Raw genomic sequence first — 13,182 nt, forward strand, 5'->3', positions numbered from 1 at the left:
GAGGCAGCCTTGGAAAAGAAAATACATACACCACTACACTTGGCAATCCCGCCACTTTATTGCAAACCTAGAATATATTATTGCATCCTATTCAACGCGGAAAATTAGTTTATACAATTTATTGATTTATTGGCAGCCTTTGAGTAGCGTTATTCTGTAGGCAAATATATAAACACAGAATATTTAAGAGCATATATTTGCTTAACTAAAAGCATGTTTTGATGTTCATATACACAGTTTGCAGTTCGATAGAAGTAATTGCAAAGAACCTTGTGTTGATTTAATTGATCAAATTAATAGAGAATTGAAAGTATCTACAGATCTCTACCCATTTTTATATTCATATAGAGAGGGCATAAGATCTTTACACATTTTTATATTCATATATAGAGGGTGTAAAGGATGAGAAGCGCTATAAATTTTCCATTCGTCATTCGCGAATCCACTTATGGTTTTTCCTCATCCGTTTTTTTTTTTATTTTGATCTATTCTTGCTCCCGCTGGATTCGCAGTCGTCTTGAAAAATGTACATTTTATGCTTCATTACGTGGCATCTTCCTGTTGTCAGTTTTTCTTTACATTTCGTTTAACATTTGTCACTTTTATAGCCGCATGTGTGTGAGTCTGTCAGTCCGAGTGAGTGTGCGAGTATGCGAGTGTGTGTGTGTGTGCTGTGGAAAATGCCTCGCAGCTGCCCATCTTCATTTGGAATGTTTTTCCTTTCCTTTCCATTCGTTTTTCTTTCTTTCCTTTTTAACGCCGCTGTGTCGCTCTAGTTGTTGCTATTGCTGTTGATATTGTTGCCGTCGTTTCATCAACAGCTGCTTCTGCACTTAAAAAAATACTTACAAATTGTGACTCTTGGGCTAAAATACAATGCATAGTTATTCACATAGTATTAGCTGAATGTATCGAAATATCAAAACACACTAACTGCTTTCAAGTGTTTTGCCAGCGCACATAAATTATAAGGAATTATTTCTTATTATTAATACCATGTTTGATTTACGATCAAACAGTAAAATTCGCAAGCAATTCAAATTTCCTTGGAGTGGCTCTTCTTGCTTTCGTTTTTCTGAGTGGTCCTGGCAAACAGAGAATCCCCAAACACTTGGCCCAGCCTCTTTACAACTTGATTTAAGGTTCAGTGGATATGGCGCCATACCGTTCCGCCCCCCTACCAACTCATGTGTTTGTCTCCTGACAAATGTCATGTTCAAATTGCAGACTGAACTTTTGACTTTTGACAACGTCAGAGAATCAACGACGCGATTCCTTGATAGATATGAAGTGGATTTTCCCAGGAGTCAAGGTCGAACTTAAGAAACGACTAGCAGTATTTCTTAAAGAAGTTATTCTTGAAACACCCAATGCCAAATGCAACGATCATTATTTGAATGCTCGTTAATCTGCAGCCTAATCGCTTATTGCACATATTAAAACAGGTATTTATAGCCAAATAAGTGCACAGCCATATTTTAGTGCATTTATCAATTAATTTCTGTAATCCACTCTCTTTATAATAACTACCAACTAATGATGTCCCGGCAATAAAAGTCCGAAACAAAATATTAAAACCATGCCATGATGCAAGATATTCAAAGCCATAGAAGCACGTTCGTAAATGATTAATTTCGAGAAAGGATATTGGGGAAATCGCATGGCATGCTTGTATAATTATGCATTAGACTGTTAATTAGCTCGCCATTTCGGCCATTTCGGCGGTATCAACACGATTGCCTCATCCATTCACGTGTCACTCTCGGTCCATTTATTTCGATAAATACATTGATCTATCACCAGATGTTCCGGAAGCAAAATCTTCGGCATTACAGCTTCATTACATTGGCGTGTTAAACTACTTAGCACTGAAAGGGCCAACGTAACCTGTTCTGCCGCAGGAAGATGGTGCTGGCCTAATGCCCAGGCAGATTGTTGGGGCGTGCCACATACAACTGATTGAATTAATCAGCCTCATTATTTTGCTACTATTTGGGGATTTAATGCATTTGCAAGCCATGTTTCAATTAGGCCACAGCCAAGGACTTTGACTCCCAGCTGCATAAATTGTCGACCCGAAACAAATCGAATCGAATCGAATCGAATCGAATGGAATCGAGTCGAATGGAATGGAATGGTACTGAATTGAATGGCACGGCTTGGAAAGGAATGTTTAATGTATGTATTTGTATAGAGAAAAGAGCTTCAAGCTTGAATACGGGAATTTATGTGGCTACGTGCAGGGCATTTGCCAGTCGAAAGAAGATGTCTCACCGCCCATTTGCCAAACGGACGCCCCAGAAGGAAACCCTGCGATTGGTGGTAGGCATATTTAATGACAGCAGGAGGAGTCCGGCATAGACCATTATCGGAATTGGTTATCCGTAACAAAAGCTAGGGTAAACAATTCTAACTAGCAAACAAATGTGTAAACAAACGAAAAAGCTAACAAAACATTTCTCCTTTTTCAGAGAGCAAATACTTAAACGATACATATTTAAGCAAACAGCTTGAATTATTGTTTGGTAGCTTAATCAAAAAGTTTTCATTTCATATTTCGAATGAATAACCGAGGATAACCATTCAAATGATGATGATGATTTCGCAATCAATGTCCCAAAGTGCCGAGGCCCGACAGGTGACAAGATTCGGAACACACACACACACACACACACACACACACAGAGCCCAGCATTCACATCCACTTCTTTTTGCGGATACATCTACAAGATACTCGGCACAATGAGGAAGAAAACAGAGGAAGATATATTACGTACATCAGGCATCCTTACTTATCCCACACACGAATATTGTATTATTTTCAATAAGCAGGCGACATATTGATAACAAAGCTTTGAAATATATACAAGCGTCCCTTCCTCATTCAGCCCAACTCGGTTGCCCCGCTTTCTCGATCCTTGATTTCAATAGCTGGAAAATATTGAACACTCGTCCCCTTACCCCTTACCCCGAAATCGAGCCATCCACACAAAAGGAGATGACAGGACGAGGTAGCATCGAAGCGAAAAGTATTTTGTGCCAAAAAAGGAAAGAGAAATATTGTATGGTCATGTCATTGTATGGGTTATAAATGTATGCAGCGATGTGGGGATTAGACTACTGCTGGAAGTTGGAATTCTATTATATTCTCCACTCTTGGGCTGTGATGATGCCAGAATGATGATATGAGTGCAATGGCAGTAGAACCGCAAAACCAACAGAGTCCGTATGAAAACTGCTGAGAATGGTAGTCGAAAGAAAGGGAAAAGCATTTAAAAATGCCAGACAGCAAAAGATGCAAATGAGAATCGGTTTATGCCTCCCCCGTCGCCCCATTTGGAGCAGCTGCTCCTGCCACACTCGAAAGTTAGCATACATCCCTGCAGGACCACAGTCCTCCACACAGAGTCAGTCAATCACTCCTGCTTCGATTACAGCAGAGCAGCGACATTTTAGTTGCACCAACACAGCAGAAAAAAAAACCCGCAAAATGAATGAAAAGCCAAGATGGGCGTGGGCCAAATCCCCAACTACGCCCCCAACCCCAGTTCTTCACATGGCGTCTGCTGCTGTCACATAATCCCCTTTTTCAATAAGATTTAAATTTGCATTTGACACATATTGGACGAGGGCAGCCGAAGACGAGGGCACCGACAACAGCCCAATCCTGTTCAGCAAACCAGCGAACGATGGTGGCGACAACACCTCACAAGACTCAGAGTCCCGGCGAATTGGAAACTATATGCACATAAATATTTTTCCAAGTACCCGGCTGTGCGTAATAATATCTTTGCAACAAGGATAACATGAGCCCGAAATGCGCGACTCGAAGAAATTGCTGAGGGGCAAAAACATATTATCTGAAGCCCTTTTTTCACATTTGGAATAAGGGTGCCTTGCCATTTCTCTCGACCAATAATCAATCTTGGCCCATACTGAGCTGGCTCAAATACATTTCATTCAGTAATAAGTTTATAGATGTGTTTATCGTTACTATCAGATTTGTCTGACAAAAGGTCAAGATTCAATTAGCTGCTTATTCCAAAATTGATCCCAGAACTTCAACCGGGTGATGAAGAAATAATCAATGGAGCTTAAATTTTCGAAAGAGGCCTAAATCGATCTTAACATTTAAGACCATTTCCCATTTATTGATTTCAATCATATTTACAGATTATGAACTATGTATCTCGTAGAATGCGAGATGATTTGCTGCCCGCTCTCGTTCGTACGCAAATATTGACTGCACCTGCCAGCAGAGCATAAGCAGATCTTAAATATTCCGCACTTTTCAGCCCCCAACCACCCACTCAACCCACCCAACCCACCCAACCCACTGTGCATTAGCATAGGCTCCACAACAGAACATATATTTAACCTCGGCACATGCATTTCAGAGGAGAAAGCAGTGGCATTGCCACTGCGAAGAAGAAGGGCATGGGCGTGGGCATGGGCTGCCCTGGGGGTTGGGGGGCTCGGATTCGTGGGGACAGGTGACAGCTTAGGAGGCGGAAAAAGGGGGCAGCAAAAGGTAGTTTACAATAGAGGAAACTGCGCGTCATTAGCATAGCTAAGGGAATTGTTTTAGTTGGTTGCAGTTCGTTTGGTGGGCTGCTTGCGCTGGTATACCTGGTTTGACTGGTTTTGGATGGTTTGGACCCGGTAAATGAATGGATGTGGCATTCTGGGGTTCTGGGGTGGCCGTTGGCCAACATGGCCGACATGTTATGTGATTTGATTTGGATGCCCCAACCCCCCAGCACCGCCAATGCTGTGCAAGTCGGCGGTCGGCGACAAATGGGGGTAAGTACGTTTTGGTTTGGAAACCTCATTAGTTTGACATTCCAATATGTCAGATTGTGGCTACTGGACACTGGCTACTGCGGCAAAACCAATAAAAGTGCGCCAATGAATTCCGGGAGGGTTTGCTGGCATTACGGCGAACGTTTGATGTCACTGGGTGTTCATCTTTTGAACCTTGATATGGGGTTTATTGCTTTAAAAGTTAAAAAAGTGGTTTTGTGTATCAAAACTTGTGCTGAAAGTGGGTGATAATAATGTGTGACAGAACCTAAACTCACATTCTTTTGTAGCTGTTTAATTTATTATTTTATTTCTAGGACACATTGGACAAATGGTCAGCTAGACACCTTCCATTCAAGTCTATGTCTAATGTCCGTTTTAGGTCCAATTACCCCACGACTCGCAACCGTATCCTTTGCCCAACAGTGGATATCGTCGCATTATCATCCTCCACTTGCGCTCTATCTAATTGCATCTAATCTAGCATTTCAATTCCGGTTGCCGTTCTCCGTCGCAAAGCTGGCAGTTCCTCAATGGCCAGACACCCACTTACTCCATCCGACATATGCTCATTCATTTATCATAGTCGCTATGGCGATTGTGTTGGAAACCCCTTCGGGTGCGGCATCATCCCTGGCTGGCTCGCTTCATTAAAAAGTAAGCCCGTTTAAATTGGCCCCTTTCCCACTTATCTAGCTCCATGCCAGGCCAGGCCATTCCATTCCGCTTGCCAAGAACCATCCGGCCAACAACCAATTGACATTCATGGAGAGCAACGAGACTGCGTTTCCTTGCTCCTTTCTCCGGTTTAAACTACTGGTTATTCCCCTCCATATTCAATTTTGTTTTTTTCCCCTTTTTTCGGATCCTTCTCAAATCGTTTTGGCCTGTTCATCTTTTTTCCGACTCTGATGCTGTGTGTGTGTGTGTGTGTGTGTTTGCCTTTCAATTTGCTGACTGCTGCGTGTGTGCCCAGTTAGAGAAACATAATCGGGCAATACTTTTCCAGCTATTTGCGTGGCAAATATTTTTGCGGAGCCCGGAGAAAGAACCCAACGAACCATCGAAGCGGAGGCAGCAACAAAATTGTCAAAGGTTTCGCATTCGCAGGGCGAGATGGGATTTTCCATGCGCGTCCTGGTTTTTGGTTTAGTTGCTGGTTCTGCTTCTGGTTCTGCTTCTGCTTCTGGTGCCACTGGCTTTGGGCCTGTTTGTCATCAGCTCCATATCTGAGGGCCAATTTACATTTACGAGCCGACAGCCAAGCAGCCAGCCAGCCGGGTAGCCGTCAAATATGTTAAATAACGAACTATTTTGCATTTTTATTTTATTCCTTTTTCGCCCTGCTGATATCGAACTGGGAAAACCGGGTTTCGTGGTTTCCAAGCGGGGAATGCCTTGCACGCCTAGAATTTGTGTGCGGCTTTCAATGAGGAATGTGTGTGAGATTGCCCTGCGTCTGTTTCTGCTTTTGTGTCTGCCTTTGGTGTATGTGCATACCCGTGTGTATGTCCTCCTCCCTGCTCTGTTTACACAACCATGTCAATTTAAATCTATGTCAAAACACACGACTTAGTTGAGGTTTATTTATGTCGGTCTGCCCTTCCCGCCGGTCCGCCCACCACCCTAACAATTCAATAAAAAATAAGGCAACAAAAACATTCGGAAAGCGCTTTTTCCACTCTTTTTTGTATTTTTTATTTGCATTTCCGAGTCACGTAAATGGATCTTTGGCACTATCTGGATAATATTCGATTTCCACACGCTTCCCGTTTCAATGCCCTTCGCGTTGGGCCAATACCTTTGAAATTGGTTTGGCTGACAACGCCTCGCTCAATAAATATCTAATTTCCGCAGTATGTGTGGCCCATACATTGTGCTCGAATTAAAGTGGGAAATGCTCGTTTTATTTAGCCAGCCCCTCCTTAAGTGGGGGCGTGGCCGAGCTTAAGCCCATCAAGCGTATGATTAGCGTCAATCAGTGAAAACGTGGACGTTTAATTAAAAATCAATCAGTTTGCTGTGACATAAATCCGAATGGTTCGTTGGCTCGCACTGTTCATGTGGCCAACGTTTACGAAACGTAGGAAAAGCTGCTTTATAGCCTAAATAAACCGACCATTTTCCAGGGGGCTGGATACATTGAAAATTTTGTAGTGGACATCAATCATTTTGTTGTCCGGCTTGGCCAGAGTTTCCTGATAATCAGGAGAACACCCATAGATGATAGATTTACTCTGTATTTTGTGTGACTAAGGTTAGCTCTTAGTAATTAGGGGTCTGCGTTCGATTGGAAATTGTAGACGTTGTTTGACTTTCGACTTTAGCTTTCTGGGCCATTTCGCTTTTTCTAGGATAATAATTCTTTCCTTCAGAAGTATGTTAATTGTAGTAAGCCAAAGTATTAGTAAAAAAGTTTTAAATGGGTACTAGAGATTTAAGTCATTTTAAAAACAGTCGAAAGAGAGAGCAGCTTTCAGCGCACTTTTTATACCAGTTTAATCTAAAAGTAAAGGGTATAATTAAGTATGAACATGCATACATTTCTATAGCACTAATTGTTTATGTGCATAAATTAAATTTATTATTCCCATTATATTTTATTGAAAAAATCAGATCAAAACGCCATAAAGTCAATCACCCAAAGTGCCGCAAGGCAACCAAATAATTTAATGGATATTTTCGTTCTCTCAACCTGGTGTTCATTATAATGAGTTGATTAAGAGCTAGAGTAAACTTTCGATCCCGACCCGCTGGTCAAGGAAAATTAACTTCGAGTGCGAAGTGGGAGGCTGAAATGAACTCAGTTTATGATTGCCTTCACGCCTGTCTGGTCATTAACCTAGGCACAACTTTGCCCCGAAAAACACATTTGCGATCCCGGCATCTCTTGCTTTTGTTTTTCTTTTTTTTGCATTTTTAGTAGTCCACAAATAAAACTTTTTTTGTTTGTTTTATGCATGATGAGGGTTGGACAGAGATTTGCTGGGCTGGGGAAATCTAAGGCCAGAGGTCCTGAAGCATAAACAGATCAATAAAACAAGGCGAGTGCGAGGAAGAAAAGGCGACAGGACGACAGCCACAAAACTAGCTGAGGAATTTGCCCAAAAGAGGCCAAGAAACAACAGCGTCAACTGGCGCAGTTCCCATGCAAATTTCTCCAGACCATTTCTCCATGTATCTGCAACACCCCACAGAGAACCCAAGGAACAGAGCCCATGGAAGCCAGAGGCAACCCGAGGAGGACACTCTGCCAGCCATTAACTGTTGCCCGTCTATTTGTTTGTACAAATAATGTGTAAGCAGGCATATTTTTGTCAACGAGGCTAATTTCTGTCACAGATTTACGTGACAATGGGCCCGGGCAAGAAGCCAGGGCCCAGAAAAAAACGCTGGGAAAGCCAAAGAAATCCGCATCAACACGCATACTCGGAATAAAAACACAGCAATTACAAAACAGGTTTCAGCCAAAGGAATGGGCGGCGGTGGCTGCTTTTGGACAAGTCTGGCAGTTTTTGGTCGAAATATTTTTGTTTCTTTTGCTGTCAGGAGGTTGGTTATTCCTCCTCCTCCTCCTCGTCGTCGTTGTTTTGCGGGCAGTTCGTAAAAGCCATAAAAAGAAATATACCAAGCAGCGTGCAAAAAAACAAGTAGGCCCAAAACAAAACTGAGCCGTGAAGAGCCAGCGTCGAAAAAACTGGGTTAGCTTGGGTACTCCCCCAACTGTCCCCATCTTGCCCCACCTCCGTGCCATTGTTGCTCCTCGTTGTTTCCTTTCTTTTTTTTAGCACCTATGCACCGTTTTTGCTCTTTCTGAACGATGCACCCTGCTCCTGTCCGTCTTGGTTATTGTTGTCCGAGAAACTCAATGTATGACACATATGCAGTCCACTCCTCACGCCTCCCGCCGACGCCCACTCGCCCACTCTGCCACGCCCACTGCAGCACACCTTCCCCAGATTTCCCAGCTCGTCCCACTTTTTCTTACCATCATCTTAAAGGCCATAGACACGGATTCACAAAGTTATTTGTTGCGAAATCTTAGGATGTTTTTTAATCCTTGCCTTAAACAATCATCTTTATATGAACCTGTATATTTCTTTTGTATCTATTTGAAATTGGTTAAAAATGTTGTCCCTGCTTGTCCCATTATACTTATCATATATTCATTTATGATTGTTGAAATTATTACTAATTATAACATGTTCCAATATTTTTGGGAACTGCATTTGAAAACCGCACTCCTTTGAAGTTAATACAAACAAAATAATGAGTCTTAGTTGTTATCTCAGATGTTTGTCAAATGGCTGTAGTTTATCAATGGCTTTCAATAAGACAAACTACTATCATTGCAAGTCGGCGGTGCCCAACACTTGAGTGCCAAATTAAGAGCTTCACAAAGTCCAAACCGATCCATGACCAAATCGATATTCCATCCAATCCCTTGGACTTGAATGCAAATACCCCGGGACATTTTCCCGATGCCTCAGCCGATCTGTGGACACGCCAGCGCAGGAGGATGCACTGACCTGGCCATCAGAATCGGTGATTGACGCTGATATGTTTGCCACATTTAATTGGGAGAGTGGGTGGGTCACACACCACCCACCACCCACCACCCATCCACCCACCCAGGCGTCCAGCGCCCCCGTCGAGGTTGTTTATTGGCTGACAAGTGCTGCACATCCGGGCTGCGTTTGCGGAAATGAGCAAATGACTAATGACTGACCAGAGCGAAGGCACCCAAGGCGCCGAGTGACCCTTGCCCACTCTGTTTTCTGTGTTTCGCTGCTGCTGTTCCTTGTTTACTGTGCGCTTCAATTAAAGCATCTTGCAGGAAATTGAACTTTTAGTCAAGTGGCTGGTCGAGTGGGTGGTTGGGTGAGTGGTTCATGCCTCTGGAGGTGGAAAGGCGGTGGAGGTGGAGGTGGATGTGGAGGGTAAGTGAGTGGGTGGTTCCTCGACGCAGCGACGGCGACGGCGACTCGCTCATCAATCTGTTACGTACTTGACTTGTGGGTGGCTTCGTGGGTCGGCGGCTTTCAAGGCTTGAGCAGGGTATCCGTATCCAGTTGTTGCATGTGCCTAGATTACTTTTCTCTCCTCCGCTTGCGTTTTGTGCTTTCTTGCCACTTGAGTTTTGATTACTGATCACTTCACTTTGCAAATCACCGCTTGATTACTTTGATCTTGACCGATTCGATATCTGGTTAATGCTTTGTGGCTGTCAAAGCCCAACTATTTGTGGTCACCATTACTGCGATTTTATCTAGCCGGCTAGTGGTACGAGATGTTGCCGCTACACCAGCAACATTACGGCAGCAATACGGTCTGCCACTGGGGCAAGATACACGATACTCGGCGATGCTCACGCGCCAAATTACCAACGTGCACTGGCACATCCGTGCCACATTATGCGCATTTTATGGCACATTGGCGACCTCGACACTCGCTTCGTTTTTAGATCACCCGACGGCGAGGCATGCAACACGGAAATTGTTGTCCTAGGCGCAACAGACCCAAAACCGAAGCCCCCAAGCTCCCGAAGAGCCAGTCGCCAACGACCCGTCTCGCTGATGGGAGAGTCCAAAAGCCCGAAGACCCACGATTACCGGAGCAACTGGGCATGCGCCGTGCCTGAGCCGGAATTAATGTGCCACCTGGCAATGCCGCTGTCATCAGGCGGAGTATTCAAAGATTTTCCAAACTAGACAGTGAGTTGATGGGGGCAAAGACGAAGATGGATGTACGATAGGCGGACGGGCAGGGTTGCGGGAACGGACCGGCCAGATTCAAGTTCAGGTCGCCCTTTGACCGCAAAATTCCGGCTGCCAGCTAATAAACTCCAGAAGGAGCCAAATTTGTTGTTCGAATTTATTGTGGAACATTCTTTCCAACTAACCCACAACTAAGACTGATAAATGGCCAAGCATACTAGCAATTTGCAAGTTCCTGGCAGTTTTTAGAGCACTCAGTTAACCCCAAAAGTTTTATATGCCTCATCTAGATGCGGCCCATTTGGGTCCCCTTACCCAGCACAGTTTTTGCTTTTGCTGTTTTTAATCTACAATATTAGCCGGTAGTGATGTTTCAATTAATTTTTAAGGTGCACCCCAAACTGCCCAAGATCCGAAAAGCACTGTGATGCTTCAAGATATAGATGGAGGCTTAAAGATGCAGAAAGTGGGCAGGGAACTCGGGACGAAGCCAGAACCGCATGCTAAGATATGATGGCAGATGCCAAGTGGGATGAATAAATGGCTTGGATGCAAAGTTTAAATTTTTCATAGTTGGGTGGCTCGGTTTGGTTCGTTTCGTTTCGTTTGGGTTTTCTTTTTCTGGGGCTTGAGTGGCAAAGTGAAATCTACCTCATCTTTGTCTTCTTGGGGTTTTCATTGGCCAAACTAGGTAGCAATTGGACTTTAGGCACTGCCAGTAGATTATTGCATTTCGACGAAATTTCGTTATGATTAGAAAATTACTCCCTCTTTCTTAAATCTCGATGAACTAAGCAGCGAAAAATTAGGCAAAAAGAAACAACAATTTAATATAGATTTATTTTTGTTATACTCCAATTGAAAACATTGTATTTAGGTCTTACACATTTTAACATCCGGCTCACAGAACCCAGACACGGTTCTTATGAATTCTAAAAATATTTAAAAGAAGATCAAATCTGGTAAAAGCCCTTTAAACAGAAAACTCACTGGCAAGTTTTTCCTTTTTTCGTCGGCAAATTTCGTTTTCCAGAGCACAAGCGCTGCTTCCCTCAAAGAAACATTTTCCATCAAAGTTGCAGGTAGGCAGAATGCATTTTCCGCAAGGCTTGTTGCAATTTTGTCCCCACACAAATCCGACCAGCAAATAAGCTGTTCGATGAACAATAGGAATGATTTAAATATCTAGAAAGTCGAAATCTCTGGCTTACCCAGAATGACGAAAAAATACAAGTTCATAATGGTAGCAGGCGATTGAAACTGAATTTATTGGCCTCAAGTGAGTTGAAAATGAAATTGGTTAAGGTTAAAAGCACTTAAAAGGCATTTCAATCGAATTATAGCTTGGCCGTATAATAGTTTATTTTACATTTTGTTCGAACTTATAAAGCAATAATATTGAGATTTGTAACCTGGCAATTAGAAAAAACGTAAGTACCCATGTAGAACAAATAAATTCAGACATAAAACTGAAAATAAAACCTAGGTGAAAAAGTTATACTCTCGGTCGGTTTGATAAGCTTAAAAAATTGTATCTCATATTTATGGTACTGAATGCAACTATGAGAGCGATGGAAATATTTCAGATGGATTTGATTTAAAATGCATGAGAAACAAAGTTCAATCTGTTCAGGAAATTGTTTAGGGTGATTGAATGTAAGCCGTTTCGGCTAATCCGAAAAAAATACATTTACAAATGTCCTTCGTGATGCTGATGCTCAACGCTTTGCACATTTAACAAACAATTTTCAGTCAATTGTGTCGAAGCGTTCCCCATTTCGATTCAATACCTACTGTAGTTCAGAGTTCTGCTCGGTTCCGCTGGGCTCCGCTCATCCTGGTCCTTATCCCCAACCTCAACCTCATCCTCATCCTCATCCGCATCCTTCTGCATCTTGTTCTTGTTGTGGTTTAATGGATTTGCAGTTTGCAGTTCCTTAACAATTCCATGTTATTTTCGCTTTTTGCGTTTCCTTTCTCGCGCTTGCCCTTTTCGTGTTGGAGTTGAATTTTCGCAATCTCCCCCCTTTATTTTTTGTATTTGGTTCGGTTTTTTGCTGTAGTATTTTTTTGTATTTTGGTAATTGCTTGCCATTGTTGGTAGTGCTTGCAACGATTGCAGGGCGAACTTTCCCCCATGGAGTTCGCAATTGTTGAGCATTGTGCAACTAAAGTAAACTCTTTAAATATGCCCCCGACTGGGATCCCTTGCCTCAGTTCCCCTCAGTTATCAATCGAAGAGAAATCAAGGAAAAGTTTTTTCGTTCTGGGATGAGAGCAAATCTGTGCCTTCAAATTAACTCGTACCCAACACGTATCTAATTTCATTTTCACTACATGTGTGGCACATAAAAAACTAATTCAAAGCGCTCAATATAATTTATATCCTATCTGGACAACAAACAAACAAAAGGACACCAGAAGCACAAGCAGCAAAGGACGAAACGAAACTCCAGGGGATCTGGGACCTGTGCTCAATCGCACACAGCAATCAGCCCAAAAAGGCGAGCGAATTTTCTTCGTTTTTCTTTTTTTTTTTTGTAATTTTTATGACCCCAAAAGACGCATCAATTCCGAAGGGCAGATCTCCGAACAAAAGGACCCCAATACACACCCAATAAGTGGGGGCAGCCAAAGCAAACTTATTTAAAGATGTAAGCGC

General features: G+C 42.8%; 1 protein-coding gene across 1 annotated transcript; it reads right to left on the reverse strand.

The window, feature by feature from the left end:
- Nucleotides 1–11,325: 11,325 nt before the first annotated feature.
- On the reverse strand, nt 11,326–11,768 carry LOC113564111. Its single transcript, XM_026979137.1, has 3 exons — nt 11,732–11,768; nt 11,511–11,672; nt 11,326–11,452 (listed from the first exon to the last, which is right to left on the reverse strand). The coding sequence occupies exons 1-3, from the start codon at nt 11,757–11,759 to the stop codon at nt 11,394–11,396; spliced, it is 249 nt and encodes an 82-aa protein (XP_026834938.1). The 5' UTR covers nt 11,760–11,768; the 3' UTR covers nt 11,326–11,393.
- Nucleotides 11,769–13,182: the final 1,414 nt, after the last annotated feature.

Source organism: Drosophila erecta, unplaced genomic scaffold (genome assembly GCF_003286155.1).
Source record: "Drosophila erecta strain 14021-0224.00,06,07 unplaced genomic scaffold, DereRS2 tig00000055-arrow-pilon, whole genome shotgun sequence".
Taxonomy (NCBI): domain Eukaryota; kingdom Metazoa; phylum Arthropoda; class Insecta; order Diptera; family Drosophilidae; genus Drosophila; species Drosophila erecta.